Raw genomic sequence first — 18348 nt, 5'->3', positions numbered from 1 at the left:
AACACAAGTCTTTTCTTTATTTCAAACTATTTTTTCCTGTATGATATTTTTGGAAATCTAACCCATAAGTGGTCCTTTCCCCCCATCCTTGCCCCCTGCCTTTAAACACATGTTACCACAGCTAAATTCTAAACAACTGCTCCCTCTTTCCTTCCTGTTTTGAGTTATCTATTACATGCTTAGAAAGATATATGCATGTAGTGATTTACACTAAACTTTTCTATTTTCTAGGTCATCTTGGCCATTCTTTGGCTATAACATCTAGAATTTGGTTTAATCCCAAAGGGCCACAGTCCTTCAAACTCCAACTGACATGTTAGAATATGGCTTAATTTGCATCTAGTCTTTTAACATAGCTGCTTTTTAGATTAATTTTTGTTTTACTGCACTTGCAAAGGATATTTTAATATTCCGAGTTATGGTAAGACATGACGGTAGTTGCTGCCATACTATAAAAGAAACAGGGACAAAATGAAAAAAGTTTAGCTTGTTCTAAGTAAAATGTTAGGAGAAGAAAATGGCAACCCACTCCAGTATTGTTGCCTGGAAAATTCCATGGACAGCAGAGCCTGGCACCCTATAGTTCATGTGGTCGAAAAGAGTCAGACAGGACTGAGCATTCACGCAAATAAAAATGTTGGGTGCCCTGTGACAAAGAGAAGACTCAAACCTCCAGAGTTACTGTGAACCGAAGACCTAGAGGTCAACTCAACACAAGGCAGGACAATGTCAATAAGCATCACTATCTGTTTTAAAATGCACATAGATTTAGAGAAACACCATTTTCAAACAGAAAGGACAGTCATGACCATTATTCTTTTTAATTCTTTGGAGAAAAAATTAAAAATTCTTTTAAATTCTTTGGACACTTCTATACAGAAGGTAAAATGTTCTATAAATTATATAAATTTCCTAGTTATTGCTTTCCCTTGTATTAATCTCTATCATCTGTAACCTATAAAAGTTAATAGTCTTCTTTTTCATTTTAGAGCTTTATCAAATACATGGATTAAAATGTTGAGGCTGTTTCCCATGACTGCCGTCACTTATTCCTATTTTTGTTTATGGTCTCTGGGTTGTTTTTTAAATTTAGAAAAACTTCTGTATGCCAAGCTTTGACCTTCCATGAAAATGGCAATTCCATTAGGTATTCCATTATGCAACAGTAGATTAATTGAAATTCACTTATCACCTAATATGTAAACATATATCATAAAATAAATAAGCTATAGGATTTGGAGCATTTATATTCTGCCCGAGAAATCTTAAAATTACCATTCTGGCATATTAAACTATTTCCTAGCTACCTAAGAAAATTTAGGGTTAGCCTGATAAATATCTCCAAACTCAGATTCCTTTTATTGCATATGAGTTATGTATCTCAGAAGCCTTTGATCAGAAGAATGTGAGAGAACTGCTCTGAACCACGTGAAAAAGACAAACTATAGGCACTCAATATGTCAAGGGCTCCCCTATGTTAACAGCTGGAGATACTCGGGCTTTTAAAAGCTGAGGCTACTTTCGATCTTAAAACAATAGCGCAGAGAGTAAGAAACGAAAGAGTAAAACCAGCCATTTTATCAACTTAACTGTCCAAATGCCAATGTTCCAACTCACTGAGATACTGATGACCACAGAGGGAATGCAACAAGGAGAAAACAGAATTATCTTTTAAATGCTACGTTATACTGAAACCTTCATGTTGACACCACTTAGGGGGAAAGGGGAACTAAGCTTAACATTTAGAAAATGAAAGATGGTAGGTGGTCTGCAAGGCAGCAATTATAACATTACATGAATGCTGACAGTCAACACAGCAAACAGTGCCGAGGTCTTTTACACACTTCCTAGGCACAATGCTTATGGTTTTTGTGTGTGTGTTTTCTTAATGAGCTCTGAATAAGAATCTGAGCTTTTCAGAAACATGTCATTTATTCAAATCAGAGTCATAAAAAGGCCCTGTTTGAAGAATTGGACTCTACCAAAAACATCCTGAAAGAGAAAATGAAGGTCATACTGGCTCTTGTTTTACCTTAGAGAAGTATCCAACCAGATGACAGCCCTTTTCATCATTTTTTGTAAGGACATAAAAAAGGAATGGCTCAACATCATAATACAATGTTTTGTGGTCCAGGAAGAGCTTGGCTAACAAGCAAAGGTTTTGGCAATAAATTTTGCTCATATTCCCATCAACCTAGCAAAGAGAAACAGACAACATTATTTAACATAAAAATACCACTCAATATAAAACTGTTTCTTTTATATGGTATTTTGGAAAGCATATAATTTTTTTTTCAAATCCCAAACTAAACAGTTAACACACTCCATTAACCAAGAAAGTTTACCAGAAAATAGCTGTCATTTGGCAAATCAGAATTCCACCTTTTCTCCTTAAATTGGGGTAAATTTAAGGTAGCTTAAATTTCTCTTTACACTTCCTGAAGAAAGGACACACACTGGTAACAAAGGAGTAATTTTTATTTACTATTTATTACAACTAAAAAATGATTAGGCATGCCTTCTCTGTTTGAATCAAGTAAACTTGAATTAAAGAAATGTAAACCAATCAAAATGCTGCTTGAGTTAAGTTAAACGTTATGTTGTTTCCAAAGGGCTTCACATAAAATAAACTGTATTATTCTGACTCCTCAGAAACGTGGATTCGCAAAAGAGGCTTCCATTTTGGTTTTATCCCAAGCATTATTTTAAACATAATTGGAAAAGATAAAATTCCTATGTTGGGAACACTTAGAGAAAGTGAGATGAATTTTAACCCACAGTAACTACCATGACGACAGTTTACTTCTCAAAGTAAAAGAGTCAAGCTGTGACACTGATGGTTACAGACAGGAGGCGAGGCACAGATGCCAGTTTCGTTGATCAAATGTAGTTACTTGTTGAAAACAGAAAGCACAGCAGATTCAAGAAGAATTTCCCTAGCACTTTTCTTATGGGAAATGGATATTTGCTAACCAGAGCTCTTTGACAATGAACTTGATCGTTCTTGAGCCTCCTGTGGACCATACCGGTTCTCATAATGCACAGATTATTTTTAGACTTCATATAATCATTTCCCTTGGATGATACCTAGGTCCCACACATGGCAACATGATCAAATATGGGCAACGGGCACAGAGGATACAATTCTCTCTTTAATTAAAGGAAGTTTTTGGGAGTATGGTCCTTTTGAAAACGGTAGTATATTACAAAAAGGAAAGACAGAGATGTATGTATCCCTGAACCAGAAAAACAGAGAGATGACAATGCTGAAAAGTCTTACCAGTTGTGAAAGATCTAATATGACATGCTTTCAAGAGGGATATAGAAAAGATAGCAAAGTAGTAATCTGTGATTATTATTTACTTATGTTATGTTACTAAGGACACCGCAAAGACAAAAGTTTCTCACATACTGTGTGGGAATAATACTCTGAGTGTTAACTCAGATTCTAAAATAGGTACCTTGGCACTTATCCAATCCAATTCCTTCAGTTATTTTTATGAGTAGAAAATTTACAGATCTGCTTCTGATTTTTCCCTTCTTATCTATGTATGGTCCCAAAGTACCTACCCTGAAATAGAGCATTCTCATTAGCCTAACAAGATTGATTCTCTTACCCCAAGAAGGCTTTTCCTGGATTTATGAGAGGTTCACCCCCTCTGGCAGAGTTATGCAGATTTATTTAACAATTACTTAAAGCCAACAATGTGTTCTGTCCTTTGAGAAACAATGAGACACTGATTTTCATTTTATTTTGGTTAGAAGAAAGCTTCCAAGGCATCAAGGAAGGAGCCAACAGTTAAGTTAAATTTGTGACATTCATGAATTAAGCTTCAACTGAGAACAGCTCTGTTGTCTCCACTGGTTGGGGATGGCCCGTTAGCATCCCAAGATGAACACCAGGACAGCAACTGGCTTTTGCCTTTCCCTTTGGCACAGTGGTTCTCACTGTGGGTGATCTTTGTCCTCTAAGGGACACTGGCTACGTCTGGATATTCTGACTGGAGGGGGTTTGAGCTACTGGCATTTAGCGGGTACGGGCCAGGGAGGCTGCTGAACACCCTACAAGGCCCCCTACACCAAAGAACCATCCAGCCCGAAACATAAGCAGGCCCCAGGGTGACAGACCGTGTGCCCCCCGTTTAGTAAGAACACACACATCAAACCTTCCCAGCAACAACACCCTTCTCCCTTCAAGCGTGCTGAAAGAGCCCGACTTAACCAGGAAGAGGGGCTTCAAAAAATCCTAAGACACAATACATGTGTTTTCTGGTGAGTCTTGGGAAAAAGCAGTAGGCCCAACACTGTCTGAGAGAGGGAGCCTGATCCATGTGAGAAACCTAGGCATGACCCTCCCCTACATTAAATTTAATGCAAGACATTACAGACCAGAATTATAGAAAAATGTGGGGTAGAATAATAAATTTCTAATCTGAACAACTCCGAAAAAGAGAACCTTACAGTAAAACTATTTTGGAGAAAGAGACCATATCTGCTGTGCAGGGAAGGCTTGTTCTGAGCACTCAGGAATGAACACAATGACTGAGATGAGTAACAGAAATGATAATAAGGCAGGGTGATGGAAGCACTCAACCAGAGTGAGAGAATTGAGAAGGCCTGTGAATAGGCAATAACAGGAAAGAAAGGCATGGCCTCCTCAAGGAACAAGTGACTCAGCTAAACTGGATCCCTGCAACTGACAACAGAACATGATCAAACAATGAAACGATATACCGACAAAGATCTTCTGCTACTAAATCAATTCTGAAAACACAAAATGTCTTCAAGAACACGCAATTACAGACACATGGCCACTAGGGGCTCCTGTGAACAGCAGGGTTCTCCAGGGGTGGCCACCGACCCAGACTGGGAAGGGAGGGAGTCCCAACATCTGCTGAGGTCTCACCAAAAGGATTATCCACCCTGCCAAGAAGTGGATGGAAACACAGGTGGTTGTGTATTGAGGAGATATGTACAGCTGCTCAATTCCCTGGAAGAGTGAGCACCTGCCAGACATTGGCTGGAGCTGCTGAACAAAGCTAATTTCTCCTGCCAAAGAGAGTAGAATTTACAAAGAGCTAAGGAGATCATAAATTCACTGGTGAATATATCTGGTGCAGACAGGGATTTGGGAGAAGACAAAAAAGTTAATGTGATGAAGTAGGAATTCATCATCAATCTCAAAGGTTGCTTAACATGGTTAGCACAATACTTCAAAATATGGAGATATTTGAAAAAGCACTCTGAATTTCAGTGCCAAAACTGAATAAACTTTGTACCTTCTATGAACAAATCAGTACATAGTCAACAATTAGAAGCACTAGGTTTCCAATGCTGAGTTTTTTATTTACACATGCTTACCTCAAATACTGAAAGGTCTTTCCTTCGGTAAATTTCATTTGCTGGAGGATGAAACCATCCACATTTCTTTGAGTGTCTTAATAATATATTTTTACTTTTCATATATTTAAGACAGAATTCACACAGGTAAAGCTTTGGTAATCTGTTGAAAGTTTAAAACCAAAGAATATAATCTGATTGGTTATTCCTTTCAGGGGGAAATATTAAACATTGTTCAATTCTCTCTAAGCCATAAAAAGGTGGTATAATATTATTTGAAAGAAGTAGTTTAAAAAAGGAAAAAGAAAGCCAGTAGTAGACAGAATGTACAAACTTTACACTATTTTTCAATCTAATAATATTTGCTGTCTTTACTGTGCGAACAAATCATCTCTTTCCTTAGAAATGTCCTATAGAAAAAAGGTTTTCAGACTTGGAACTATGACTAAAAACAATGGCATCCTGTCATCCATGCATATTTTTCAAATTTCACACTTAATGTCATGATTTCAATATTACAAATAATCAGTGGTGTAACGATAACAATCTTTTCAGAGAGAAGTGAACTCATTATTTTTAAAATGATCTGTGTACTTATAAGACAGGGAAGTCCTAGAATTTAGCTGTCTCCATTTCTCATGGATGAGGTAGCTTTAAGGTTACTATCAGTTATACACAATCTAAAGCACTAAATGCAGTCAAGTCAAATGACCTTATCTGTTCCTACCAATTCCACTGACTCTGAGTAACATTAGACAAACAATTTCTCACTTCTGCTGGCTTTTTCTCCACCTCAGAAATGACACCATTTTGTTAACCAGCACCCTGTCATGCTTAGGTGGACACTGCTTGTATTTACAAGAGAATGCCTGGAAGCATTCTCAAGGGCTTTGGGATATAAACACGGGGAGAAGGGTTTTGGGGAGAACTAGACAGACTCATCATAGAAATCTCAAATCTTGGATTCATGTACAAAATTTATCCAAAGCTCTCAGAACAACATGACTTATGATTACCCATACATATAAAAGCTCATTGGTGTTTGGTGTTTTTCAAAAACTGTTTAGGAACACGGAGCTGAGCTATGTGAACTGGGAAGAGAAACCAAAACCCCTGACTCTTAGTCTGCCACTTAACTTCTAGAAATCCTCCCCATTTTCTCCAGTTAGATGACTGGGCAGATGCCCATGAGAAAGAGAAAAGGGTGAAATCTATTCTAGAAGAAAAGTAAATTTGTGATTACCGAACTTTGTAGGCTAAAGCATTTGAGAAGATACTAATGAAGTATGCCCTGACATACCTGAAGGAAAAAAAATCTGTTCACAAAACACCCATTTTTAGATACATTAGTTCAAGACAATTTCACAGCTAATCTTAGTTCAGGACAAAAGAAAATCCTAGTACCATTATTTTCTCTTCATTTTTAACAAGTCAGTCACAGATGGCTCTAAAAGTCAAGACTTAGGGAGAATCTCTTAAGGCTACCCACTCCCACCTATTTTCTTCTGTATTTCCTTTTTTTTTTTTGCTATGTGTGCTAAGTGCTAAGCTGCTTTAGTTGTGTCTGACTCTTGTGACCCTATGGACTGTAGCCCTCCAAGCCCCTCTGTCCATGGGATTCTCCAGACAAGAATACTGGAGTGGGTTGCCAATTCCTCCTCCAGGTCTTTTGCTCCAATTTATGTGAAAAAAAAAAAAAAAAAAGAATACTTGACAATAAAATGCCAGAAATCAGAGCTAAAACTAGCAGGCCTAATTAAGAAAATGAAAAAGGCAACCAAGAAGAAACTACCAAATACCTTACAATGGCTAATTTTTTTTTTCCTTGATTTGGTTTCTTACATAAACAGTATTTCCCCAGTAATCAAGAGAGGAAAAAATGGACTGAAAGTTAAAAGACAAAATTTACAACACTGGTGTAACGAATGAGTATAAGGTGTTTATATAGAACACTGAGTACTATAAGAAGGTGCTGATGAAAGTAATAGTTTTGGAAACACCTGAAACTGACACTCAAAATTTATGTCTCACAAATCACCTAATTTCAGTTTTAGAAGGCTCTTTCCTACATATGAGACATTAAGGCTGTATACCTATTCCATTATAGGTATAGGTAAAGGCCTATTCCATTACCTTGCATATTCCTGTGGGTAAGGCGAGGAGTACCAGGTTTGGATTTCATATTTCCCAAATTCTATTACAGAAGGGTACCGGCCACAGTCTTCTACTCCACTTTCACACTCTATTTTCTGTTAGAAAGAAAACAAAATAGAAGTCTCAGAAGAGGATATCTTCACTTACACTTTGGTTCTTTCACCAGTGGCTATGAAAATCTACCAATGCTGATCATAATTGTGAATTTTCATATTGTTGAAAAAAAAAAATCATAGGCCCTTGTGAAACAATAGTCAACCTTGTATCATATTCACATATAAACAAATACTCTTTAAGAAACAGTATTACCAATATAGGAAAAAATGAGTAGCTGTTAAAACATACAAAGGTCTATGAACAGTCAATGATCTGCTATAATGTATTAAAACTGAGGAAATTCTAAGATGATGTGGCTATTACATACTGTCACACTGTTAACAGTTCCTGTTTCTCCACCAGGTAATATTTACCCCAACTGTAATTAAATAATCAATTTGAAGTCTGCAGTTTGACACCCATCTCCTTTTACTCTCATGCAGGAGGTTAGAACTTTGCCTGCCTCATTCATCGGGACATTCCCAAGGTCTAGCCCAGTGCCTGACACAGCCAAGAAATGTTCTTGAATGGAAAAGCCAGGGTTACTGGGTTGGATAGAAAGGGCTTTAGGTTTAGCAGTAACTTTTAGGTAATTGCTTGCTGTTCATCATGCTTAAATATGAATGCCAGATACAATGTCCCAAAGTGGTAATATTTAAGGACTTCAAACCTCAGTGACTGGGGGGAGGGGGGGTGCGGGTGGGGGGCGGCGTGCGATGGGATACATATTATCTTAGCCAAAGGGAAAAACACTACAAAGAATGTAGAATGAGAAATGGAAGTATCCAATGGCCCCTCAAGGAGAAATAAGCACAAGTATTTAGTCCAAGTGGTTTCTACTAAAACTAAAGCTCAAGATCCTTCAGACAGACCCCTACTCCCCACAAAAGGAAGTGGGGTAGAGCAGGTAATCTACCCATAAATATCATGCTCTGAGAACATGGTCTTGTTCAGCTGCTAAATCATGTCTGACTCTTTGTGACCCAATGGACTGCAGCATGCCAGGCTTCCCTGTCTTTCACTATCTCCCAGAGCTGGCTCAAATGAATGTCCACTGAGTCAGTGATGCTATCTAACCATCTCATCCTAGGACGCCCTCATCTACTTTTACCTTCAATTTTTCTCAGCATCACAGTCGTTTCCAATGAGTCGGCTACTAAATGTGATCTACTAACATTAAAACTCACAATCCATAATAAATTTGTTTCCGAGAAGTCCAACAGCCCTTCCTTTCAATGTTTTGGTGAAAATAAGCTAAGTAGAGTTACTCTCTTAGGGAAATCATTTAAAAGAAATTACTGGACATTGAAAATAAAAGTAATTACAACTGATCATGCAACACAATATTGTCTTCACCAATGCCCAGGAGTTAAAATCAGGAGACGTTTTTCGTATTGCTGGCCATCTGTGCTGGAAGAAGCACTGGTCAATTTAAAAGTGATTTCTTCTCTCAGTGAACTATTTAAAAGGGCTATTTTCTTAATTTGAGCAAGAATAATCAGAAATCTATTCCTTTACCCCAGAAGCATTTTTCAAAATCTGCCTCAACAACTGCTACTCTGGCCTATTTTGTGAGACCAGCTGAGCCATTACCAACTTGTCAGAGTGAAGACAACTCAAAGTCAGTACTTTTGAATGTACAGTCAACAGAAATGATGGTAGCAGTTAAAGAACAACAAAGGGTTTTGAAGGGGATTCTTTATAAAACCAAGGCAGTTAATTTCACACTAGTCAGATACAAAAGTCATATATTATCTTTGTTTCTGGAATGCAGTATTCTGGCCTTACCTCCCAAGACAGTTCCTGGGCCTGCTTGAAAACATCCAAATCCTCTTCAGTAACGGTATCCTTGTTTCCAATCACATTTATATCTGTACTTTCCTGTTTGATGCTTATTTTGATTTCCGTATCTGTCATTTAAAACCAGCAGAAAGTGTATTTACTGACTTGCATCATGAATAACCACCATATAATTACCAAAACGGTACCAAATTAGCACAGTGGGCAAATAGGGAATTTTATTTTTTTTTTAAAGCTTTATAAGCTTTTACATCTAAGCACTACTCATGGATCCAGCAGTACCTTTTCCCTGCCGTACCCAAATTATTTGAACTATCACTGTCATCTTCTTATAGCTTCAGTAAACAAACACGGGAAAGTAAGAGCAATACAAAGCAAAATCAAAGTTTTCAACCAAGATTAGAAGGCATATCAATGTCTAGGTATAGAATTCCCATGATCATGTTGGAGACAATAAAATCTATCATTCTGTCCCAATGACACGTATCTTGGCTTTTGTTTTATATAAAGGATAGCAAATGTAACGGGGCCAATTTGTTAAATGAAATCAGTTTCTCCCTGAGGTGAATACACACACAGACACACTCACATCCAAAAAGCACACTTCACAGAATCACAGATCAGGCTTTGCTGAGAAGGAAGCAGGATGAACTTTGTCATGAGAAAGCAATGGACAGAGGGAAAGGCGAGCCGGCGCCCCCCTGCTGGAAGCGCGGACAGCACGTGGCCGCAGCGCTGCGGCTGCAGAGGCGGCGCGGGGAGCAGGGTGGCGGAAGCCTGACAGCGGCTGCTCATGCGGGACTACAGAGCCATAAGCAACGAACGCTATGACGGCATCTGGGGGGTCCTAGTGTCACTACAAACGGAAGTAAGTCATAAAAGTGGGAGAGTATTAGTTGAAAAAATAATGTTTTGGAGGTTTAGTCAGCATTAGGAAAAGGTCAAAGTTTCACTGCTTCTGTATGAAAGTGAAGTTGAGAACAAGAGAAATAGCTAAGACCTATGTGACAAATAGGAATTGATTGATTCTTTTTTTTTTCCGGGGGTTGGGGAGAAAGGGACGGGACGCAGGTTTGGTTGGAGCTTTGACCTTTTGCTTACCATCATCCTGATCAGGTTTAATCCTTCCGTCTGTCAAGCTCCCCTTCCCTGGTGAGGGGGTCCCCATCTGAGGGGTCACTTTATATTTTAACCTGCCTAGCATCCTGTGCTTTTTAAGGAAAGTTGTTCGCTTGAAGTGAGCAATTGCTTTAAAAATACGTCCTCTAGCCATCCCCCAGCTAGAGGAGGAGGAGTGAGAAATAAACCTACTTCTAATATCTCTTTTTCCAAAGAAATGGGCTTTAGATTTTGCTGTGAGAGGGAATTCGGTTTTACGACGCATACGTTTAGGTGGTGCATAACTTGGGTGTCCCTTTTGGCGAGACTGTCCCTGAGTGGTATAGATATGAGAGAGTCCGTCAAAGAGTGCCTTCAGCTGGCTGTTATTAGTAAGACTGCTAAAGGAGGGCACGCTGGACTGGCTGGAAGAACTCTGGGGAGAGGTAGAAGAAACAGAAGTGCTGGACTTTTGTGAGCTGGGGCTCTGACCAGAGATGGGGGTTGGAGGTGGGAGTGAAGAAAGTGGAGGTTTTAGCTTTTGTGTGGTACCTGGAGCCAACACATGAGAAGTGCATGACTGTTTCTGAGAGACCTTTTTCCTTGGACGATAGTGCTTTGAAAAGTCTATTATTTCACCTCGTGATCTGCGACCATCAGGTGATGGTGTAAAAAACTTAGTAAGGCCATCAATGAGCCCTTTGGTTTTCTTGTTAACTTTAAGTGTAGAGGCAGAAATGTAGGTGGAGGTGGTGGTGATTTTGGTGGTGGCACCAGGCCGAGTGGGGTCTGTAACAGCCAATCTGCTGCTTGAGTCCTTCCCAGATGCAGCATGACCAGATGAAGGTGTGGTACAGACTTTAGTCTTTTGACCCCTACCAGGTGACCCCCTTCCTGTGAATGCATTCATGGATCCTTCATCACTGGTTACAGACCTAGGCAAAAATTTAGAGAATAGTATCAGCATTTAATAATAGAATTAAAGGTATCTAACACAAGTTTATAGCAACTAGATGCAGTCAACGGGCTTAAACTTAAAAAACTGAATTGTAACCCTAAAGCCCTGCTTGTGTGTATGTGCCTTCACTGAGGTGCTTTTTTCTGTTGGAACAGGTTATAGCCACTAAGGTGGCAAGTCATGATTCTCCCAGGGCCTGTCCAACAGGGACTGGAAGAATCATGTGGACCCAAGGGCATTATGAGTAAGAAAATTTTTGAGGAGATTAAAACATCACCCAATGGTTTCATTATAATTAAATAAAAAATGTTACCCCTTGTGTCATTACACATAATTGTGATTTTCTGAAATGCCTTTTAAAAGAAGTATTAAAGGAAATAAGTCATAAGTATTATCCTGAAGTGAAAGAAGAAACTTATGTAATCTCTAGTTAGAAGCAATTTTAACTCAAATGGAAAATTTATAGAAACAGAATTTAGTTATTATCTATAAATTAGTTTTTGTTTTTTGTTTTTTTTTTAAAGAAAACATTAAAAAAAAATACCCTCTTCCTCTTAGCATTTTATGCTTAGGATGATAAGATAACCAATAGTACTCTCTAAGTAGAGGAGACAATTAATTGCAGCATAAAATATTGCTGAAAAAAGGACAACAATAGCAAAAAACTGAAGAAATGGTTAAAGAAAAGCTACAGCAGGTCAGACATGACATGGAGAGTCTGGTGGAGAAGCAGCACATTTACCATGGTCATTATCAGACACCTGGCATCAGAGTCCTTACACACTGGTTCTGACTGCGATTTCAGTTCATGTGAGGCTGGTTCTGCTCATGCAGCTGTGAGCTCAATGGAGACCGGAGGTCACTGCTAGCACGGCTGCCTACAGGAACGGCAGCTGCCTGCCTCCGCCTCAGGCTAGGGCTTGGAAAGCCACCCGTTTTGCAGCAGAATTTTGTACAACAGAAACATGTGCATGTGAATTATGGCAGTGCTGGGGCCCGAGAACGGACCTTAAAAATTATCAGTTGAGCTGACGGCTAGTAATGAAGAAATGGAAGCCTGAAAATGATATGATCTTAAATTATAAAAATATCTTAAGTAATTACAAAAAGAAGAGCACAGTTTAGTGGTTATCCTGTACATAGAGATTTGATGAACAATTTCAGCAGTCGCCCTAAAGGGGAAGCTGGCGTAGGTCAACGGAGCAAGCTACTAAGGCTCATCTGGAGCAGCTCAACCGCCAGGAGCTTCGCCCAACGCCACCGAGTCAGCCAAATCAGGTTAGAGCTGGAGATCTCGAGTGTCACAGTGAGAGTCACCAATAAACAACTCATCCAGGCTAAAATGTTTTGCATCAGAATGTTACATTTGGACTGTATCTGGAATCGATTGCCCAGAAAGGATAATACGCTTATAAAGCATGTAAAAAGGAAAACTCCCCAGACTGTCTTAAAAATTCCTAAGCTCAAAGGACAATTTTGGACAAACAAAAAGTTAGGATTGGTGCCAGATGTAATTTTCAGCTGTGTCCTTTGTTTAGAAAGTTTATATCCTAATTCGGTTTTTTAAATTGGGCCCTGAGGATACAGTCCCATTTCAAGAACAATGCTTAACACTGGATGAATGCAAAAACACATAATTCCTACTTCAAGTGATGCTAATATGAAAGATTTTATTCATGAATATGTTTCATGTTTGCCTCTACAAATTAACACAAATTCCATATTAGAATGTCCACCAGTTAGAAGATTTTCATTAAGTTTCACAAAACACTCTAGAAAGGAGCATGCATTTTCTATTTCTCCTTTGGGAGATAAAAGTGCAGGAGGATACTGTTTTCCTGAGAGCAGGTAATAAAGTGAATTGCTTCAGATAAAACTAAGGGAGAGGGGAGAGTAAGCAAGTAAGACACCTGGTGTTTGTTCACTGTGTGTAGAGTTCCTGTTCATTTCTACGTCACAATGACCCTTTCACTAAGCCCAAAGAGAAAGGCAAGGGTCTTACTGACAGAGCTGCTTCAGATATGCAAGTCTACAGATTTCATTTCTAAACACCTTATCTAATGCTGATATTCAGTTCTATATTCTATACGGGTTAAAAAAACAGACACACTCATTACACCTCTTTTCTCTACTTCTCCTGTAATTCCAGCTAAATGTTCTATTTGGCTTTAATGGCAACCATAGGCAACTAGGCTAAAGGAAATGGGGCTAACATAGCATTGGGTTGGCCAAAAAGTATATCATTTGGATTTTCCCTAAGATGTTATGCAATAACCCAAATGAATTTTTTGACCAATCCAATAGAACTGCATGCTACTGCAAATATATTATTTTGTTTATATGTTTGTATACATGTGCACATACCAAATGGTCCTGTCTAACTCTCTGGAGGCAAACATTAGGACAGTCATTTGCAGATTTCTCAGAAGCTTCTATTTCATAAAAGGGATCTTAAAAATTTGTAATACTACATTAGCACCAGAAACGAGGAGTATTTTTCTAAAATGTTATCTGGGGTAACAAAAGACAGTCATTATAGATGTGAACAAATCCCTCTCTTGTTTTAAAAATTCCTATAAAAATATTTATATAATTAAGCTCTTTTAATGCTCAGCCAGTAATAAAGTAGGCACAATGAGTGTTTCCAATTCTTACATTCTGCTTCTATCCTGCTGCTTGAAAAATGTCACTAAGCATCACAGATACTGGCAACAGAAGACCTCAAAATGCCAACTGTAATTTTAAATGTTATTTTCAAAAAGATTTCCACAGCTTATGCAAAAGAAAAAATATTCCTCATCCCTTGAGTTTGTAAAAATGATGCTAAAAAGTTAATGGGGTCTAAGGGGGTTACAATCAACTGTATTTTAAAGCACAACATAAAAGATTTTTTTTGATAAGATCTCAACCTACAACAATCGTTGCTTTAATTTATTTTTCGGTCGTCCAATGGGTTTTGCATATCGTCGTTTTATTTGTGCAGCTTTCTCATGAAGTAGTTTTCTTCCCTTTTTCTTTGGTCTGCAGACTTGGCAAATCCACATCCCTGAATTAATATATATATGAGAAAAATATTTTAATGTTTCATTTTAGGAGAGAGATTAAATATAAACTGCAGCTGTAATAAGCTGCCCAAGGATGCCTGTATGCAGAACTTTACCCTAGAAGGTGGATCGTTCCCTTTTGTCATTCTCCTCAGGAAGCTGTCACTAAAGGTCAGTTTTCCCAGGGTCAAGTGATGAGAGCAGAGGGCTGACCCATCTGAGAATTCTTCCAATAAGGTTTTGCCCAACATGAAACCAAGCCTCCCTCCACCACGTAAACACATGTGAAAACCCAGTCTTGTCAAATATTATATATTTTTGGATTTGAGGGAGACATTTTTAAGTCAACTGGAACATTTTTAAGTCAACTGGAACTTCTAGGAAAAAAATACTTGTTTTATCATCTCTTTTGGGGAATTTTCTATATTAAATAAGTTATAATTCTAACATATAGTTTTTTAAATTAAAACTTAAAACATTTAAGTACTGTGGAGTTACAATAACTTGAAGTGTGGCATATGGAAGCAGGTCAATGGATAAGAACTAAAAGGCCAGAACAACAGTTTAGCATATCGTAACGATCATATTTCAAATCAGTGGGGAAAGGATGAAATGATTCAGAAAGGGGTGCTAGAACAAATAGATGTCTATCTGGAAGGAAAATAATTACTTCCTATCTTTTATAAACACAAATTCTAGGCAGATGAATATTATGTGACAAAATTAAATGTTATAGGCAGGAAAAATACATGGCTATTTACATAATTTAAGCATGACTGACACTTAAGACTGAAGCCATAAAAAAAAAGATTCATGGATTTGACTACATGAAAATATAGAGATTCTGCAAATCAGTAAGAAAAAGGTGAAAACCCCTAATAGAAAAATGATTAACAGATAAAAACAGGTGCTTTACAAGATGATCTACAAACAGCCAATAACCAAACACAAAAAAATGTTCAAATTCACTAAAGAAAATAATTATCAGACATCTTTTTCTATTATCTAACTGGTAAAAAACTTAAATATTAACACTGTATTGCATTGAATCTAAGCTATTTATGACTACAAGATGCATCTGATTTCAAAGATGTTAAAATGTTTTTAAAAAATGTGTGTCTTAGATTCAATGAAATATAGTAATGGTGAGTGTTGGTCATCATACAGGGAAACAGGTATTCTCATACACTGCTGGCTGGCCTGAAAACTGACATGACCTTTCATGGACATAGCTTTCAATCCAGAAATTCCTCCCTGAGGAATTTATCTTAAGGCAATAATTGTTGATGAAAAAATTGGAAATATTTGTAAGATTCACTAGACGAAATTGGTTAATTTTTTTTTTTTTTTTAAACATGGGGTTGCAAAATCAGTTATGTTCAGGAACCACCCAGGTATAATACATGTGACTGAAGCAAGCTGGAATGTGAAGCAACAGGTAGCAGTAAGACTGAGGCAGAATGGAGCACTGGCAAATTCAAATTAAAAAATCTTTAAATATAGTACCAGATCTTCTGTAACACAGTTAAGTCTCAATAAAACATTTCTGTGGCCCACAGTCATCATGCTTATAATCTCGGCTCTATATACTACAGAGTTCTACACACTCATTAAAAACTATCTTTGGGAGAATATTTAATGATGTGGGAATATGAGAATCTATTGTTAAGAGGGAAAAACCATAAACATGTACAGAATTTTCCATTTCTTTTTAAAAGGGTGCGTGGGGCAGGGAAAGAATTTCTAATTGATTATTCTTTCCGTTCCTTTTTGTCAATTGGTATTTTCTAAATTTTTCACAATGAAAATGTATAAACTTTGTAATAAGAAGGCAAAGTTATTTACAATGTTCAATATATTATCATGTGAGAAAAAGAAGGCTGAACTTGGCTGACTACCCAATAAACAGAGAAGAAAATCCATATTCTATATGGATATACCCATGTAAGATAGTTCAGATCTTCATGTTCAAGATTATCAATCAACAGCCAAGAAAATGGTGATGGCTCCTGTCATAGGACTGTTTTGGAGTCATCATTATCACCATCATTGAGAACAGGTAATGTTTTACCTCTGAATGCTATACTGAACAGCATGGAAAATACTCTAAACTTTTGACCTACCTAGTCTAAATTTATTCTAATGGGGAGTGGTTTTAGGAGAGGAATGAGCTTTTTAGTCCTGTGTCTGAAGTACAGTATTTATTATATACATTACCCCCAAACTATAAGCTTTTACACTTCTCTGCTCACAACCTGTACTAAACCCACAAGTATAAGGAAGGTAGGACGGATGAAAAAGTGCTTAAAGAACCTATACACTCCTGAGCTGTCAGACATTAGGACTAGGCTAATGTGTACCTAATAAAGCACATTTTTAATAGGTTTAAAGGTTCACCTTTTGGCATTCTGGAAAGTGGGGGATCACAGCACTCCATATGGAATCCTCTATCACAGGAGTCACAGAAAAGCATATTATCCTGTAATGTAGCATATTAGAGACTAATTGAGACTGAAATCAACTGTAAAAGGCCACAAATTCTTATGTTATCTGGTTAACAATAATAAAATATGATAAAGCGGCACCATGATCCCTGCTGACATTTGGTATCACATGTACCTAAACATTTAAAAAGAAAATAGCAGCAATCTACAAAAATGAAAAACCTTAACACTGAAAGCTAACAATTTACCTGGAGATGGATATTGAGAGCCATACTTACTGCATTTTTGCCTTGGATTCTACATGCACTGCATGTCTTGCATTCGATGCACTGCCACCTTAAGGCCTTTACATTTGTTGTTAATTCAGGACAAAATTTCAAACAGGATGGGTGTCCTATAAGAATAAAAAAACAAACTGCTTTATGGGAATGGTGCCTTCAATTTTTTAAACTCCCTAATATTTAATAGATAGTGATGATATCAGCCAAAGAACCTTAGGAACATGAAAATACAAAAGAATCGAAGATTCCAAATTATATTTTCCCTTCTGCCCTTCCCCCTAGCATCGATATGTGACAGAGTGACTGTAAAGTGTTTTCCCTAAGAGAAACTTGGAAAATGTATACCAGTTCTAATCACAAGTCCTGGAGAACTTGAAGATAATGTATGCTCAGATCACGTTCTCATACCTGTGCCTCCTGTTAAATCTCTTGCCCTTGCCCTCTTCATCAACCACCATCTACCCCAAAGCTTTCTGGCCTGCTGGCCTGTGAGGAGAGTGCTGAAGTTCAAATGATTCCTACTTTCTGCGTGTAATGAAATCATAAAACATAAAACAACAGTTAACTAAATAAAAATCTGACGCTGTTTAACATAATACAATGAACAAATGCAAAAAAAGAAAAAAACTCAGTAGTATACAAAGAATATCCCATTGCTGGGATATACAAAGAAGACACTATTGCCATCTTGCCCCTGGGTTCCTGAACTTAAAACCTGTAAGTGGGAGTTGTTTAAGTCGTTAAGTCACATCTGACTCTTTGTGACCCCACTGACTGTAGCTCACCAGTCTCCTCTGTCCATGGGATTTTCCAGGCAAGAATACTGGAGTGGGTTGCCATTTCCTTCTCCAGGGGATCTTTCCAACCCAGGAATCGAACCCAGGTCTCCTGCTTGGCAGGCGGATTCTTTACCACTGAGTCACCTGGGAAGCTCTGTAAGCGGGAATAGAAACAGTGAATTGGGGAGTTAAGAAGTTGCAAAGTCCAGGCTACATAGAACATGCCAAGAAGCATACCCTTAGCAAGCGTCTCACATTTTTCTGAGAGTTCAGCTTTTCCACCCTGTTTTGGACATACTTTTCATCTAGCAGCTCTCACCTCACACAGGAAAACTGGAGACCCCAAGGGATAGC

The 18348-nt window shown here is 37.9% G+C and overlaps 1 protein-coding gene across 6 annotated transcripts in view; it reads right to left on the bottom strand.

The window, feature by feature from the left end:
- Positions 1–18348, bottom strand: part of KAT6B (lysine acetyltransferase 6B) — a 181851-nt gene that overhangs the window by 37438 nt on the left and 126065 nt on the right. For 2 of the 6 annotated variants that reach the window (XM_043927095.1, XM_043927093.1), the window contains exons 5-12: positions 17213–17328; positions 16888–16969; positions 14360–14492; positions 10492–11423; positions 9379–9500; positions 7474–7589; positions 5362–5503; positions 2033–2194 (exon numbers count right to left, since the gene is read on the bottom strand). In XM_043927095.1, the coding sequence (XP_043783030.1) occupies positions 2033–2194; positions 5362–5503; positions 7474–7589; positions 9379–9500; positions 10492–11423; positions 14360–14492; positions 16888–16969; positions 17213–17328 (1805 nt within the window). The remainder of the gene's footprint in view (positions 1–2032; positions 2195–5361; positions 5504–7473; positions 7590–9378; positions 9501–10491; positions 11424–14359; positions 14493–16887; positions 16970–17212; positions 17329–18348) is intronic. The other 4 variants (XM_043927097.1, XM_043927096.1, XM_043927099.1 and 1 more) reach the window with 2 other exon arrangements.

Source organism: Cervus elaphus, chromosome 15, assembly GCF_910594005.1.
Source record: "Cervus elaphus chromosome 15, mCerEla1.1, whole genome shotgun sequence".
NCBI lineage: Eukaryota > Metazoa > Chordata > Mammalia > Artiodactyla > Cervidae > Cervus > Cervus elaphus.
Note: the sequence above shows the minus strand (reverse complement) of the source record. Positions and strands in the feature narration are given on the sequence as shown.